This window comes from Littorina saxatilis, linkage group LG8, assembly GCF_037325665.1.
Source record: "Littorina saxatilis isolate snail1 linkage group LG8, US_GU_Lsax_2.0, whole genome shotgun sequence".
NCBI lineage: Eukaryota > Metazoa > Mollusca > Gastropoda > Littorinimorpha > Littorinidae > Littorina > Littorina saxatilis.
The window spans coordinates 48,301,034-48,319,756 of NC_090252.1; the positions used below are offsets into that span (position 1 = coordinate 48,301,034).

The 18,723-nt window shown below is 39.0% G+C and overlaps 1 protein-coding gene across 1 annotated transcript in view; it reads left to right on the top strand.

The window, feature by feature from the left end:
• The first annotated feature begins 1,174 nt into the window (after positions 1–1,174).
• LOC138974696 (uncharacterized) overlaps positions 1,175–18,723 on the top strand; it is an 18,398-nt gene continuing 849 nt past the window's right edge. The window contains exons 1-8 of the mRNA XM_070347417.1: positions 1,175–1,251; positions 4,991–5,072; positions 6,577–6,753; positions 7,841–7,902; positions 8,699–8,773; positions 10,529–10,640; positions 17,402–17,593; positions 18,405–18,596. Of these exons, the coding sequence (XP_070203518.1) occupies positions 1,222–1,251; positions 4,991–5,072; positions 6,577–6,753; positions 7,841–7,902; positions 8,699–8,773; positions 10,529–10,640; positions 17,402–17,593; positions 18,405–18,596 (922 nt within the window). The 5' untranslated portion in view covers positions 1,175–1,221. The remainder of the gene's footprint in view (positions 1,252–4,990; positions 5,073–6,576; positions 6,754–7,840; positions 7,903–8,698; positions 8,774–10,528; positions 10,641–17,401; positions 17,594–18,404; positions 18,597–18,723) is intronic.

Below are 18,723 nucleotides of genomic sequence, written 5' to 3' on the forward strand. Positions count from 1 at the left end.
AGGGTTCGAATCCCGGCCGCGGCCGCCTGGTGGGTTAAGAGTGGAGATTTTTCCGATCTCCCAGGTCAACTTGTGTGCAGACCTGCTAGTGACTTATCCCCCTTCGTGTGTACACGCAACCACAAGACCAAGTGCGCACGGAAAAGATCCTGTAATCCATGTCAGAGTTCGGTGGGTTATGGAAACACGAAAATACCCAGCATGCTTCCTCCGAAAGCGGCGTGTGGCTGCCTAAATGGTGGGGTAAAAACGGTCATACACGTAAAATTCCACTCGTGTAAAAACACGAGTGTACATGGGAGTTTCAGCCCACGAACGCAGAAGAAGAAGAAAAAGAAGAAGCTAACGCCCTGACCCAGGGTCGAACTCGCAACCTCTCGCTTCCGAGCGCAAAGGCGTTACCACTCGGCCACCCAGTCCTTTCAATACGGACATTGACGCGGAAACTACCATGTCAGGAAAGGGATGTAAACTGTGAACCATCCCTATGATCGGTGCATTGCTAAACGTTTCATGTTTTCAAAGCAATATGTACACAGATTTCCCTTCACCGTTGCAAGAGGACGATGACCTATCAATTAAACTGTCGTATTCGTATATATATATATATATATATATATATATATATATATATATATATATATATATATATATATATATATATATATATATATATATATATATATATATATATATATATATATATATATACAAACGGGTATTTAGGGTGACCTTTGGTCACCCTTAAGTCGATTTTTATTGCATTTGGGATTTCGGGTGACCGAAAATGGGTCACCCTAAGGATTTTCTCTCTGCAGCCAGTTTGCAACGACCTTCAGACTGCGTTTTGGCGCTCAAAGATTCTGTTTTGATTGGACAACGCTGTGTCAAAGCGCCAAAGCTTTCTGATCATGAATATTATAATTAGAGGGTATTTTGTATTTTGGTATTTAAGACGTCCACACAAAAAATAGGACATGAAGTGACCAGGACAAAAGTTCAAATTTATTGTACAATTCGGAATTATATCTCTTGAAATCATGTATATTTATTTAAAAACTGCCAAACAATCGATCAAAATCAACCATTTTCTTACAAGGACAACATAGGGGTTTAGCAAAAAAATGAAGCATCCCTTCAGCATGTTCTGGAAATATACAATTTATCAAAGGGACGTCACTCCAAGGATTTGATTTCCGCAGCCATTGGTGACAAGTCGAAATGGAGATGCGAACGAAATATTTAAAATTGGTAAGTATGTATTGTTTGATCTCATCAGTAATGTTATTTGACTTTAGTATTGATTCTTTTTTTTTCATTTAGAGATGATTAGATACGAAATATGTCAGTGCTCATTCTCCCTCATTCTTTTGAATTTTCGAGTCGCATCAATGACAGTCATTGAGTCATGACATACTTTTGGGTTGAAAAAAAAATGATACCGGTTGTGAATCCTTCTAGTGCGACCCCTGTTATTAAAGTTATTTGTGGCGAGTACAGAATCCCTGTTCTTGATATATAACTGTCCATCAGAAAAGCCACGAGATGATCATGATAAGGATGATCATGGAAAGTGTCGGAGGAATGACTATCAATAAAGTGGGGAGTGCGCGTGCGCAAGGAAGCAGACGTGTTTTTCATTCTGCTCCAAATCAACTGGTGGTAGAAGTGCAAAAAGGAATATTTTTCAGTGGAAATTGTGCCAATAAGTGTATAAACAATCAGTAACATTAGTGTGCCACGAAGTATTGGCATTGTAATTGTAAATTTGACATTTTGGACCTGTATTCGGGGTTTCCAGTGATCGCTCAGTGACCCGCGCCATTTTTTCTGCGCACAATGTCCGTGTTGCATAGATCTGTGCAACGTTCGGTGTAGTCTGCTGTGTACCAGCGTAGTTTATTTGACCTCCATCCATCGTTGTGTGCCAGACTCATCCAGTGTGATATTGTTTTCAATCGGATTACGGTTTCTTTCATTAAACTTTTTCTTGGATTACCCCACGAACTGTGCCACTGTGTAGTCATACTTGGATAATCTCCCTTGGATTATCGTGACTTTCTAGTTTGGATTAGGCCTATGCCACGCCGTGGATGGTGGCACGCCTATTTTTTTTCCACCGCAGGAACAACACCCAATTCGTTCCCCCGCAAGACGAACAACATGGTAGGTGACTCCAAATTAATGCCTTAAAATAGTAGATATTAAACCAGACTTTCTAGTATTGAACTTGAACTTGAAGTTTATATCATACTGTTCGGTACTTTATTTTGCATTGGATCAGCTAGTTGTCTTACCATTTACACTCTCGTGTACTACATAAGAGAAGAAATGTCATCAAGACAAGTCAGAAATACTGTCTCCCACGTTAAAAATGTTGAAATAACACAAAGCACGGTCAACAGAAGGGCTTAAATCTTTTTGCTGGTCAAAGTCAAACTACTTGTGGATACTGCTCTTCATTTTTAAGTTTAAGCTTACCTTAGTTTAGACTCACGATCGGTTCAAAGATCAACAGTGAAATTTGACGGGGTAAGATCCCCCGCAGCTTATCTGGTGTCTGCGGGGGACCTTACCCACTGAGAATCGAGTACCACATAATAACGCTAGATTAGAGCAGCTTATCCACGATGCTGGTGCCCAAAAACGCGCATACAAGGCTGCAAGGTATCGCAGATTAAACTGGGAGTATTAAAATAGTGCTTTAAATGGTAGTTGTTGGTTAATTTGTACGAAATTGAGACCTCTCTGTATAATTTTCACGGACTTCGGCAGAAAATCGAACGCCACTGTTCACGAGTACACAACAAGACATATAGCCTAGGCAATTCTGCTTCAGAATATCTATACTTGCCACAACGTACCTTCACAGGGCAATTCCTTTGCGAGATAACAATTTTGCTTCCGCGTGCGGGGGAACGAATTGGGTGTTGTTCCTGCGGTGGAAAAAACTAGGCGTGCCACCATCCACGGCGTGTATGCGCCGTTTTTTGCTCAGCCAATGATGTAGTTCTGGGTAACTTCAAGTGCCAGTGAAACTGACTCGAGTGCATAAACTGTGATAAGTGCATTATTATATAAACATATTTTTGCCATGTGAACAATAGCAGATGCTTCACTGTGCCACGCTGTAACACTGAGCAATACAGACATTCGTTTTTTCCAAAGACTGTAGTGGCCTGGAACCAATTAGATGAAGTAACTGTATCCTCGGCATCGACCGAGAGCTTTAAAGTCGGCGCTGGCAGTAGCCAGACGACGATAAAGAACTGGCTGCACACCCCCTATTCCGCTGCATCAATGCCAGACATCTGGATGACTTGTCCTACAAGTGCAGCGTAACCTACAGATACAGATAAAGACCTGTGTGCGAAGACGCCACACGGTAGAGGCGTAGGAACCTAAAAAAAGAGAAACTTTTGGGACAAATAAAAGACAGCAGCAGAGCTGGAGAAAAATAAATGGGACACCAAGTAAACGAGTGGTAAGGCAAAACAAAACAAAATGCTTTGCTTAAGGTTTCATGGCAAAATAAAAATAGGGTAGGTACTCTCAGGTTCCGAATAATAACTAGGTTTGAATGAAAGTACATGGGTGCATTTTGCTCAAAAATCAATAATAGTACATGTACAGGTCTGAATGATAATACTAATAGTACAGGGCTACATTTGTGCCAAAATTAATAAACGTACAGGGTTTCAATAATAGTACGGGGTCACGGTGATACTAACAGTAGACAACCTTTTTATCAATGTCTCGTGTACATCGAGATTTGTTTTCGCAATCTCTTGCTTGTGGTAGGTCTGTGATTGGCTCCTTCCGAAAGCGATTTCTTAGCAACAACCAATGACGCGTTGTGTTATAAAGTCCGTGACTGTGATGGCCAATTATTGTTTGATCCCGTTAAATAAGGTGACGGATTTTGATTGACGATTTGAAGATGACAGAATCATTTACAGACTGCAAATTACCACGGAAAACTAATAATCGTACAGGTTTCAATAAGCGTACAGGGTGCATGATGTTGTCAAAATCAAATAAGCGTACAGACCCAAATAAGACCGTACAGGCCTGCATTTTTTCCCAAAATAAATACCCGTACGTGTACGTTTATTCGGAACCTGAGAGTAGTAGAGTTGGAACTAATTCGTAATTCTGAAACGAAGCGAACCGAAACGAAAAGATTGAAAATTGTCCGAAACGAAACAAATGTCCGAATCGAAACGAAAGGATCTGTGTTTTGACGTGATTTCACATTAATTCTCAAATGACAACAAGGGAACTGAACAAACGCAAAAATAGAACTGTTCTTACCTGAAATGCAAGCGACGAAAGAAACGAATGCGTACATGATCTGGTTTACAATGTTTACATCCGGGGAACTGAACACAGGTCCACGACATTGACAAGTTCAAAATATCTATTGTTTACGTTTGCATCCACACAAGGTAAAAAAAAAAGGTTAAAAGTTTGTTTAAAAATTGAAGATTGGAAGAGTACCCGTTGTCATTCGATTCATACACACACTTCCAAGTTACGTTCGATGAAGATTAGCATTTCGGCCTGTTCGGGCGATAATCTGTTTCGCTTTCTTGTCATGATTAGTGACTCATCCGTTACCGTAACACGAAGGACACTGACGAAGCGTCGTGAAAAATCTTGAAAGTAGGTATTTCTTTGCTTACATTTCGGAAATTTTTGAACAATCCGAAGCGAAACGAAACAAAAAAATTCTAAGCGCTTTCTATGATTGATAGATTGATTGTATCTTAGTTGTAATATGAATGCGACAGTTTTTGTCCTGGTGAAATGGATGAATAGGTACACCAAAATAATGTCCTTGTCACTCTGTGATTATGGCGAATTAAAGAACCTTGTAATCTTGAACCTTATCTTCAAATTGCAAATGAAAAATTGGAAAACTTTGTTTGCTTCAAAATTGAGACATTATTTGGCTAGAACTAGAAGGTTTTGTTTGTTTTGCTTGCAGGACACCAAATATACAGCCCATTACTCAAGAGGAAAAAGAATGGTACAGGTAGCTTTGGAAAAGCAAAGAAATGCAATGGCAGGTAAGGCATGATGCATTTTCACATCACAATTTACACTATTCATGATTGTCTTACAATGCTTTGGTTTTTTTATGAGTCGCATGCTTTTTCCATGAATCGCAGCACATCAGTTTATCATTATACTGACAGTGATGGCATTAACCGGCCTTTACCAGTATATTACCGGTATTTTTTTCTGATACCGAAAAAAAAATATTGATTGCTGCTCAGAGTTGTGCTTAGCATACCGGATTTTATTGGCATTTTACCTAAAAATACTGGATTTCAAAATGTCTAGTACCATCACTGTGCTGATCTGAGTGTTTTGTTTTCTATTTTAGTTGAAACTCTTATTAGTGAGTAACAATATAAATTTACCAGTGACGGGGGTCGCATTAACCAGTAATTATCAGTATTTTACCGATTGAAAATTGGAAACACCGATTCATTCCCAGTGCCTCGGTCCCAGGGACTGATTGCTTTTCAAATGCCCCGATTCGTCGTCGGCCTTCAAAGCGCGTGTTTTGTGCGGCTAAAATCCTTGTTCTAATTATATTATGACTCACACAGCAAAACACGTGTTGCAAAAGCTTTCTGGCTGCAAAGTCACCGCACAATTTACTCATGACACATCTGACATGTGACCCACGCGAGCAGCAATAATAGGTAAGCAATCAAAAGTAAATAAAATTCATGGTTGGTAGGTGTGGGTTTTTTTCAGGACCATTTCATATTTACTTGGGACTGATTGTAACATTGTTTCCAGGAAAGTATGACGTCATAAAATTAATACCGGTTGTGAACATTTCTAATAGATCGTTTCCAACATCAGTTCAGACAATCTTCATTGCTTTGTAGCCTGAGGTTATAACCTTTTAAACCTTCTGTGACTAGTGTTGGCTTGAGGAAGGTGTCTTTGACTGCATTTAGAACAAAATTAATAAAAATAGGAAAATTGAATACGAATGCACTGCAGAAGGCTATCATAGTAACTTGATTGTGTGTGAATACATGTAAGTCGATTCAGCTTATCAGCATATAGCACCATGTGACATATCGGCTGATTTTGTTTAACCCAATCGAGTGATACTCTTCTATCTTACTTGGACTTGGAGTCTCGATAGCACAGCGGTTTACTTCGAGCTTCTGCGTTTAGTGCTTTTTTTTTTTACTGGAAGCCATCTTATTTTTCTAAGACTATGAATAGGCCAATGAGCCCTTGGCTGATGAGGCATGTCTCAGATCCGCCATTTGGTTTATTAGCCAAAATTTAACCGAGCAAGAAACTGGACTAAATATATGACTTGTGTAATAAGTTTATATGTATGGTATTGGTGGCGATGAGGAGTGCATATCTATCCATGGACTTCTTTAGTGCAAGACAAACTCGTTAACTCACTAAAGACCACAAAACCCTTCGCTATGAAAATATAGAGGAAGTGTCTTTTTTCTTTCTTCTGTTTTTATGACACTAGTAGGAGCAAAGGAGATTAACACAACTTGTTTCTCTCTGTTTGTCTGACAGAAATTCAAAACAACACTGTCGAAGCTGTCGCCAGCAACAGCAGCCCCACAGAAGGAAACGGCAAGTCGGCCGGTGAATGGACGGAGACACAAGTGTTCAACGACAGAAATCCCAGCATCAAGTCCACCTGTAACATACCCTCCACACATAGTTTCATCACGCCATCCATAGAAGAAGGTGAGTTTTGAGTGTAGAGAGGGAGAAATGGAGGGAGGGGAGGGTTAATCAAGAGGTTTGTAATTGTATCAGTATATTGATTACTATTACTGAAATTTAAAACCTGAGTGGTAACTTTGCATGGTCTTTTGTCTGTCGAATCGACACTACCGTGACTTGATCCTTAGCGACTGCCGTCTTTTGGTCTGGGGAAGCCATGATAACAAGAAGACTGAAAAGGCTGTGGTGCATTGGTGTTTATGAAATGCTTGGAGAGGAGACTGTTGTCTTGGGTTCTCCACTCAAAAATATGTTTTTATGAGAAGCCCTTTTTTTCAAAAAAGAAAGAAGAGACTACTCCCAAGTTCCGATTAAACGTCCATGGACGCTTATTTATTTTCGTAAAAAAATCCCCCCTGGACGGGCTTATTTGAGACCGGACGTTTATTTAATTGTGGGATATCAGGCAACCTGGACGTTCATTAGAACCCTGGACGATTATTAGATTTGGAAGTCTGGGCACAAAGTTCTACTAGTACCTTGGTAATTCCAAAAGACATACATGTGCAAACTACAGCACATCGTTCATGTTACCTTTATTTGCTTGTGTGTTGTGCTACTCATCATCAATAGATCTCATACTTGCACACCAGTAGCAGTAGTCTTTGTCCTGTCGGTTGTATTAGTAGTTAAAAATACAGACCACTTGAAACATTGTACATGACGCCCCGGACTATTATTGAAACCCCTGACTTTTATTAATTTTCAAACAAAATGGCACCCCGGACTACTATTTAGACCCGGGCTTTTATTAAATTTTAAACAAAGTGGCACCCCGGACTATTATTTAGACCCGGACTATTATTAGGAACTCGAGAGTAGTCGATGCAATCCTTAGGCAGGCAACCCTTGATATATTCTGTTTATCTTCTTCCTAGGTTCTATACTGTGATCAGATGCTCTTTACCATCCTGCAGTACATATTGAATGTTTTAAGTTCACCACAAGAATAAACGGATTTTGATAAGAAAATCGGTTTTTGTTCAAATCTATTTAATGCAAGATTACTTGTAAAAATACATTGACATTTTCATACATTTGATTACAGGCAATAACTCCAGGGAACTTTCAGAAGATCCACTGGGTTCTCTTGACGGTGACTTCGCAAACGTAAGTACAATGTTAAGTTAACATTATACATTGTAAGCTATTGTAAGCATTGTAACATATGCATGTCCACTGTTTGGACATTTTTTTCTTTACATTCCGCTGATAAAAAAAATCTGATTGCCGCTTAATATCCCAAAGCCATTATGACAAGGGAGCAACACAGGGAGTTTTGTGTTACATGTACAAAGCTCTGAGCTTTGAATCCCAACTCTCATCAAACATTTTGGAGAAATTGTTTTCACAGTACAGTCAGTCCAGTCCAACAGAAAGCCATCTCTGGTTGGTAATTCCTGGAAAATGCCTTGTGAGCAATATCCTGTATTTGGGACTGCCCCCACTCTTATTGCATGTTTTATGTTGGTTGTGTGAAACATGTGTTCTTACTTCACAATGTTATATTTGGAAATTATCTTTGACTCATATATGCAAACCAAAAGTGAGTCTATGTTCATCCACCTGTCACAAAACAGTAGTGCTTTTCAAGGTATTCAGAGGATGGCCCTATCATTCAATTGAGATTGGTCTAACTTAAGTAAGGCTCACCGCAGTACTTCATGTTATGTAACTCGCTTGAGAATTTCATACGGCTACATGCGTGAAAAGGGTGTATGTGTGTGATCTAATTGTATACAGCTAGATTTCTTTTTTAATTGTTGATGTTTGGTGGATTTAAACCAAAATTCAGGATTCCTTGAAATAAAAGTTAAGTGTTACTTCTCCCTATTCAAAATATTAACAAGGGAAAGGGTGATCTCTGCCGTCTCTAATTGCCTTTATGTATTTTTTATTATTACAGGATCCCGATTTTTGTCCAAGTACAGAGGATGACACTGAAAGTGAGATTTCACAAGTATTCCCGCTTTTGCAGATTGTAAGTATACATTGACTTTTTTATTCACCCACTGGAGTTTATCTCCATAGGGTGAATGCTGTTTTTGGTCTGTTTTTTGTGTGGGTTTGTTGTGGGTTTTTGCTTTGTGTCCGCCAAGTAACAATAAAGAAGGAATGAGAGAGAGAGATGTGTTGATGATGATGATGCCACTATTACTGCTGCAAAGCTGGCTGGTAGGACCCTAATTTGCGAAGACACCAATCCCGATTTATAACAAGACTAGCTATATCCAACTGGTTTTTATTAACCCACTGGACTTTATTCCATAGGGTGAATGTTGTGTGTGGTTTTTTTTGCCGCCAAGTAACAATAAAGAAGGAATAAGAGAGCAAGATGTGCTGATGATGATGATGACACTATTACTGCTGCATAGCTCATTTGGTGTCAGGGTTGGCACAGGTTTGGTATACAGTAAAACCTGTGAATAGTGAACACCCTTGGGACCAGAGAAATTAGTTCACTATTCACAGGTGTCCTTTGTTCGGAGGGAACAAGTATCATAGAATAACCAATTTGTGCCAACATCAGAGTTCACTATTGAGAGGTTTCCTTTGTTCAGAGGTTCGTTGTTCACAGGTTTTACTGTACTGGATTCCGTCATTCTGTAACAAATTTTTCTCGTAAAGTATTTGACCAATTTTTCTGATTTTGTTTATGTGATAGATACTTATGCAATGAGAACCGCACATAAAAAATTTTAAAAAAAACCAGCGCAACTTAGCAATATCTGTGACCCCAAAGCGCAAAATTGTCAGCCAATCGATAAAAAAACCAAAACGGTAATAGTAAATAGATGGAAAAATGTGGAACACTTCAGTCTTCACACATTTTCGTGCCATCCTTGCGCAACCACACTGACCTACGTACTACTGACCAACTCAATGACCGATAGACCAACAAACCACTAGACCGAATGGCACAGTGCCTTATAGATATGTGTTGCCACAGATAAAACTATAGTGAAATTGTCGTACAATGTTTTGGTGACAGGGGTATTCAATGACCGCTTTAGGGTCAAGTACTTGTTATGACCTACTGATCACAAGATGAAGTATATGTATGGAGGAATGATGACTGGCACGTAAATTGTCCTCTGATTTATGATAGTTTGTAATAAGCAAGTGAAATGATTGTCCAACAATACTATGAAATATTATTTTTACTTTGTATTGTACAGCTGACCACCATTGATTACACTGGAAGGTAAAGTTTGAAGTTTACCAATTTGGTAGCGCTCAGTTGGTAGCGCGCTGGATTTGTATTCAGTTGGCCGCTGTCAGCGTGAGTTCGATCCCAGGTTCGGCGGAAATTTATTTCACAGCGTCAACTTTGTGTGCAGACTCTCTTCGGTGTCCGAACCTCCCCCCGTGTACACTACATTGGGTGTGCACGTTAAAAATCCCACGATTGACAAAAGGGTCTTTGCTGGCAAAATTGCTTAGGCACAGTTAATAATTGTATACCTATACCCGTGTGACTTGGAATAATAGGCTGTGAAAGGTAAATATGCGCCGAAATGGCTGCAATCTACTGGTCGTATAAAATTTCATCTCACACGGCATTACTGCAGAGCGCCTAGAACTGTACCCACGGAATATGTGCGATATAAGACTCATTGATTGATTGATTGATATATATTATTGTGTATTCCAGTATCCAGTGCAAATATTTGAAAGAAAATGTTAATATCAATCTGTGGATCAATTAAAACTCTCAGCGACTTTTTTGTTTCAGCCCACACAACACATTAGTCCAGTGAGAACAAAGAGAAAAGGCTCTTCACAAGGCAAACATTGTCAACAATCCTCAGTACATCGACAGTCCCTACCAAAGTATCAGGAACAAGGTTAGTCATTTATTAAATAATTAACTTGTCCATTCATTTATGTTTGGGAAACTTTGCCGTCACATCCTAGTTAGCCAAGGTTGTGACTGGGTGGTGCGACCTCCCCACCTGCCAGGAACTACAGTATCTGTGATTATCATCCTTCTGGAGATTAAAATACGGTCTCCTGATGATCCCAACAAATTCTTTTCAATTGCTTTTCTGGTGTCGAAATGTAGTTTAGTTTTGGCCAAATCTTCTCAAAGTTTGGCTGGAGCCCTCACATATTTTGTAAAAGGGCTTTTGACTTTTTAATAAAAAAATAAAAAAATGACAATTTTTTTAATTCATCAATTGCACGGATCAAACAATAAATCTAAGTAGTTTTACGACATTAAAATCCAACCTTAATGAGTGTTATATGTTTATACACATACTTTTTTTAATAATGCTCTAAATTGTAAATTTGGCCCTCAAAGGAAAGTAACAATTTTCACCCCTAATGGGAATACATGGTAGTTGAAATAAGCATTTTCACCACTTAACTTCTTTAATTGTCACAAAATAATATGTGGTTCCATTTAAGACTAAAGGGGAAAACTTATGTCAAAATAGAGAGAAAGATTGTCTTTAAAAATTACATAACAGCAAGCGTTGTCCAATCAAAACAGAATCTTTTAGCGCCGAAAGGCAGTCTGAAGTACGTTGCAAACTGGCTGCAGAGATAAAATCCTTAGGGCGACCGATTTTCGGTCACCCTAAAACCCAAATGCAATAAAAATTGACTTTAGGCGACCTTTGGTCACCATAAATAACCGTTTGTATATGGTCATGGCTCAGAAAAGGTGTCGAATTTGTGGGACACTTGAGTCACAAATACAAACTCTTGGATTACTTTCCATTTTGGGGTCCAGCAAAACTGTTTATGTGTTTAGTTGTGTCTGGGCAGTAACAATGTATTTTCATCAATTACTGCGGAATGAATTGCATTTTAAATTTTAACTGGAGTGTGTTACATAACACCGTGTCACACATTGTTTTCTAATATACAGTTAACAGTAAACCTATTACACAATAACAGTTAACTGCATTAGTTAGTATCTACCTTGATCTTCATTTGTGAAAAGTGGCATTCCCCGACAGCAATAATCTGCATATCTAGGTACCCTAGGAATGTGTGTATGTTACATGAACACCAATAAACAAAACAACGATCAAACAAGTACTCAAAGAACTGAAAAGATTACTGTTTCAGCAGTCAATCAATTCTTAGTTCCACACACTTCATACGGACAGTCTGCACAAAAAAATCAAATCAGAACAAGATGTGAAAATGTATTCAAACAAAAATCAACTTTCTGTGTCTCACAACACAGACATTCAAAACTGCTAAATTCCTATTTATTTTACACACACAACCTTAGAAATACATGTAATGGGAAGAGAAACAAGTACATAATAGTAAAGAGTTGAAATGCATCAATGATACCGGACCCGTTATTCCCATTATCAGTTATCTGTCAAGTCATTCCTAAAAGTTTCCAATGAGTGTGTTACATTTCACCAAAAAAATCAAACTTTAGGACACTGTCAAGATATTCACATGAAAAATGCATGCAAAAGAATGAAAAATGAAAGAGCAAAACCATAACAACCTAACAATGATGTCTTATGACTTCTACCATGCTCCAATTCACAATACAGAGAAGATTTTCTCACTTTTGACACTGAGTGTGTTACATTTCACCAAAAAAGTCTTACTTCACATTATTTTGTAAGGTATAAAGCATATATCCATCCACTTGGTAATGAAAACAATAGACTGTACAAAAAAACTTGATAAACCCAACAAAAAAATCTTAGGTTGAAGGCGGATTTTGAAGTTATCAAGAAAAATGCTGTTTATTCACCAATGAGTGTGTTACAAAACACTGTCATAACATGAACAAAACGTTGTTCATATTCAGTGCATTCAGTTAATTGTGAAATTAATTATAAGAATGACACCATGGTTGCTACACAACTATTGAAACTATTGTTGACACATTCCGACAGCAATAATCTGCATATCTAGGTACCCTAGGCAAGTGTGTGTGTTACATGAACACCAATAAACAAAACAACGATCAAACAAGTACTCAAAGAACTGAAAATTACCAATCCTTCAAAGTAAATTGTAACAAGAAGGGCAAAGCCCATACGACTCACATGCTTGACCTTGACCTTTACATGACCTTGACCTTCAGGGTCAAGGTCAAATAACTAAACCTAGCAATGACATCATACACTAAGAACTGCTTTACACATTTTTCCTACCAAAATACATGTTACCTTGACCCAAGGTCAAGGTCATCCAAGGTCATGCAACACAAAGCTGTTAATTCAAGACATAGGAAGTACAATGGTGCTTATTGGCTCTTTCTACCATGAGATATGGTCACTTTTAGTGGTTCACTACCTTATTTTGGTCACATTTCATAAGGGTCAAAGTGACCTTGACCTTGATCATATGTGACCAAATGTGTCTCATGAGGAAAGCATAACATGTGCTTTTAAGTTTGAAACAGTTATCTTCCATAGTTCAGGGTCAAGGTCACTTCAAAATATGTATACAATCCAACTTTGAAGAGCTCCTGTGACCTTGACCTTGAGGCAAGGTAAACCAAACTGGTATCAAAAGATGGGGCTTACTTTGCCCTATATATCATATATAGATGAGGTATTGAATCTCAAAAACTTCAGAGAAAATGGGAAAAATGAGAAAAATAGCTGTTTTTTAGACAACATTTATGGCCCCTGCGACCTTGACCTTGAAGCAAGGTCAAGATGCTATGTATGTTTTTTGGGGCCTTGTCATCATACACCATCTTGCCAAATTTGGTACTGATAGACTGAATAGTGTCCAAGAAATATCCAACGTTAAAGTTTTCCGGACGGACGGACGGACGACTCGGGTGAGTACATAGACTCACTTTTGCTTCGCATGTGAGTCAAAAAAACACTCTAATTCAAAAAAATAAACGCAGACATCCTTTTCTGTTTACTTGATTCATTCCTTACTTTGTTCCAGCAAGATTTAAATAATTTTCAAGATAACTGTACAAACTATTGGAGTGTGTTACCTCTCACGATGTGCGAGTGGTGTGAGTAACACACTCAACACTGTTCCTAAAAAAAACCACTCTAATTCAAAACAATAAACGCAGACATCATTTTCTGTTTACTTGATTCATTCCTTACTTTGTTCCAGCAAGATTTAAATAATTTTCAAGATAACTCTACAAACGATTGGAGTGTGTTACCTCTCACGATGTGCGAGTGGTGTGAGTAACACACTCAACACTGTTCCTAAAAAAACCACCTCTAATTCAAAACAATAAACGCAGACATCATTTTCTGTTTACTTGATTCATTCCTTACTTTGTTCCAGCAAGATTTAAATAATTTTCAAGATAACTCTACAAACGATTGGAGTGTGTTACCTCTCACGATGTGCGAGTGGTGTGAGTAACACACTCAACACTGTTCCTAAAAAAAACACTCTAATTCAAAACAATAAACGCAGACATCATTTTCTGTTTACTTGATTCATTCCTTACTTTGTTCCAGCAAGATTTAAATAATTTTCAAGATAACTCTACAAACGATTGGAGTGTGTTACCTCTCACGATGTGCGAGTGGTGTGAGTAACGCACTCAATGTAAAAAAACATATATTTCTTTTTCCTGTAATTTATTTCATTAAATTGGCATGAAAACAAAGCACAAGGTGAACTGTATGGAAAGACTATAGAAAAGGCCAGAAAAAACACATGCAATGACATGAACGCTGAATAACTTGGGAAATTGGTTGAATCGTCTCAAACATATGTCTTTAAAAATCAAAATAAAGAAAAATCTTTGTCCTAAAAAATGCAAATTTTATCAAAACAAATCACAATAACACTTCTAACTTTCAGATGAAAAAAAAGGAAGTAAGTTGTTATTTAGTGAAAATAACAGTGTTTCAAACTGCAGGTGAGTACGTTACATACAACGAAAAACCAGTGGTTCTTACTTTGGCCGTTTACGTCCATGTCCTCCATGCCACACTGAGTTCTGAGTTCGAGACAGTCCATGCAACTTTGTAGCAGACGATAGAACAGTTGTTTCCACCGTTGGAAGTCAGGAACATGTCGATAAACAACTTTGATTTACGTTGTTACTTTTCGCGGTAACACGAAAGTACACAACAACGAACTTAAGACTTATTTTCATTGCTTTGTCTTCTGTGTTTGTGCATATTTTTTTTTTAAGTAGTAGATTGTTCTTTCTTGTCCAAGTTTATCGCTTAGTTCAACGTCTGTCATCATTATTAAAAGCGCGGCAAAAGCTAAAACTGCCTACGTGACTCCAAACACGAAAAGTAACATACTCACCGTTGGATCTAAACTTGATCTCAGCCGACTGTTGGGGTGAGGTACTGGTTATCGTGCAGTATGTAAACAATAACTAACACCTTCTCTTTCCATCTCCATCAAGTTCTTATCCAAGCAGTGTGTGTAGTACGCGCAAATACGACGTTTCGACACCAAGTAAAAAAGTGTCCCAACTTCCGGCCCGAAAATCGACGTAAATTCACTCTACTATTGCGCCTTGCTCGAAAACAAAGTCATCAAACCTTTCGGTTTCTACCAGAATAGTAACTGTATTCATATCTGCACCCCGTGTCAGTACTTTCAAAGGTAGAATAAACCATAACTGAGCGTGTGGGGCGTTTGAATGGGGTAAGGGTGGAGTTCGACGCCATTTCTGAGCCGTGACCATATATAAGCATTTTCACCACTTAACTTCTTTAATTGTCACAATATAATAGGTGGTTCCATTTAAAACTAAAAGAGAAAACTTATGTTAAACAGCAAGTAAACACAAGAAATTGATCATTCATTTACATTTTAATGTACAGTATTGACAAACAATTTAATGAAATATGCAATCAATGAATCATTCAATATATATAAGTACAAATCTACTGTTAGTGTGACCTCAGTGGAATGATGAATGTGGCCCACACAAAAAAAGTATGTTTCTGGTAACCCGGCCGACCCTAGATTTTGGTGCCGACCCTAAACTTTTTTATTGCCAAAGTCCAAACAAAAAAAAACAAAAAAATGAACGACGTAAAAGGACTCGCGTCAAAACGAAAGTAACAGGCAATTGAAGGGGCATAACTCCAGTTTCCAAGTTGCAAAGGGCATCACTCCTCCTTTACACAGACGACAATATGGGTTCTGCAAAAGCGAAGCACGCAGTGGCTTTGAGGTCAAAAAATGCGATCATGTGAAGAATGTTCACAATCAAACTAATTAGTGCATATCCAGTGCATAACACACTCATTGAGGTATTCCATGATATTCACCCCGAGTTTGATCCAAAGAAGTATGCAGTCATGGCGACAGGATATTCTTCAACAAAGTTTGAGGATGGTTACGAACTTGACTGGTCGATATCTCTTGCCAATCTTCATTCCTTCAACGTGAAAAGCCTTCGTTTTGAGTGGAGAGAGCATTGATACAAATCGGTGTGTGTGTGTAAGTGTTCTTTTCTTTGGAAAAAGTCGCCCAACAAAGTCTCAAAGAAGGTGTTACATGTCTTCACTTTTGCTTCCTCACGGAAATATCTCATTTCAGGTTCAGGCTCTTTGCGTTGTTTTATTAGTTCCTTTCTAACCTCCCCCCCCCCCCCCCCCCCCCCCCCCCCCATAAAAAAAAATGTCTACCCTATTTTTTCAGCCATGTTACCAGAAACATACACTTTTGTTTTTGGCCTTAGGGTGACCTTACTAAACTCTGCATATAACACAGTATCAGATTAAACTGAATGCTCAACACAATCAGCACCTCAAATGGTGTAATATAATGCAGTATTAATTCTTTATTATTATTTGTTGAAGATATATACACAATTTTGCTGGTCACCCTTAGGATTACCATGTAATTGAGGTGACATCAGGTGACCTTTGTAAAAATGCTACTTGGGGCGACCATGTCCATATCTGCACCCATCTTTTGGGTGTTGATTATCTGAAATAATGCACATGTACAGTATATATTTTGTGTGTGTGCAATAATTTCTTTTATTATTGACTGTCATTTGTGACATCCTTCTAGACAGCGTTATGTAGAGAAATGCTGGTACAGTAAAACCTGTGAACAACGAACCTCAGAACGAAGGAAACCTCTCAATAGTGAACTTTGATGTTGGCACAAATCGGTTATACTTTGATACTTGTTCCCTCCGAACAAAGGACACCTGTGAATAGTGAACTACTTTATCTGGTCCCAAGGGTGTTCGCTATTTACAGGTTTTACTGTACATGTATTGCATTTGCCATATTGCTCATTTTGCTAAACCAAAGTGTGACACCATTGCTGAAGCATACAAAACAGGCAATCAAGGATTCTCTCAGTATCAAGAGAAGCCTTTCTATTTCCTGCCAAAACACACTACATGTACTAAACCACTCGACTCGATACGGAGAAGAAGAAAAAAAAATCCATACTATAAAGCGAGACCGGTATTTCTCCAAAACTGGATTTCAGCCCAATGATTTGGCTCTCAGCACCAGGAATATTTGTTGCTGGGGCACCATCTGCTCCAGGCCAAAAAAAAGTTTGTGTCGAACCCTGTGAATTACATCACAAAATTTTCAAGTTTGTCAGACATGGAACTGTATGCTTTGTGACCACATGCTATCAATAATTATATACTAACACAACTTGTTTCTCACTGTGTGTCCGACAGAAATTCAAACCAACACTGCTGAAGGTGTCGTCCACAGCAGCAGCAGCTCCACAGAAGGAAACAGCACGTCGGCCGGTGAAAGGACGGAGACACAAGTGTTCAACGTGGCCACAGACGACAGAAATCCCTGCATCAAGTCCACCAGTAACACACCCTCCACACACAGCTTCATCACGCCGTCAATTGGGAAAGGTGAGTCTTTAGTGCTGGGGCATAGAGGTAATCAGCAAGTAAGAAATAAGAAGCGTGACGGTGAGTAAGCACGTTTGTTGATGTGGACTGAGGGGGGGGGGGGGGGGGGTGGCTCTGAGCATGGGTGTGTGTGCAATAATTTCTTTAATTATTGACTGTCATTTGTGACATCCTTCTAGACAGTGTTATGTAGAGAAATGCTGGTACAGTAAAACCTGTGAACAACGAACCTCTGAACAAAGGAAACCTCTCAATTGTGAACTTTGTTGGCACAAATCGGTTATACTTTGATACTTGTTCCCTCCGAACAAAGGACACCTGTGAATAGTGAACTACTTTATCTGGTCCCAAGGGTGTTCACTATTTACAGGTTTTACTGTACATGTATTGCATTTGCCATATTGCTCATTGCGCTAAACCAAAGTGTGACACCATTGCTGAAGCGTACAAAACAGGCAATCAAGGATTCTCTCAGTATCAAGAGAAGCCTTTCTATTTCCTGCCAAAACACACTACATGTACTAAACCACTCGACTCGATACGGAGAAGAAGAAAAAAAAAATCCATACTATAAAGCGAGACCGGTATTTCTCCAAAACTGGATTTCAGCCCAATGATTTGGCTCTCAGCACCAGGAATATTTGTTGCTGGGGCACCATCTGCTCCAGGCCAAAAAAAAGTTTGTGTCGAACCCTGTGAATTACATCACAAAATTTTCAAGTTTGTCAGACATGGAACTGTATGCTTTGTGACCACATGCTATCAATAATTATATACTAACACAACTTGTTTCTCACTGTGTGTCCGACAGAAATTCAAACCAACACTGCTGAAGGTGTCGTCCACAGCAGCAGCAGCTCCACAGAAGGAAACAGCAAGTCGGCCGGTGAAAGGACGGAAACACAAGTGTTCAACGTGGCCACAGACGACAGAAATCCCTGCATCAAGTCCACCAGTAACACACCCTCCACACACAGCTTCATCACGCCGTCAATTGGGAAAGGTGAGTCTTTAGTGCTGGGGCATAGAGGTAATCAGCAAGTAAGAAATAAGAAGCGTGACGGTGAGTAAGCATGTTTGTTGATGTGGACTGAGGGGGGGGGGGGGGGGGGGGGGGGGGGGGGGGGGGG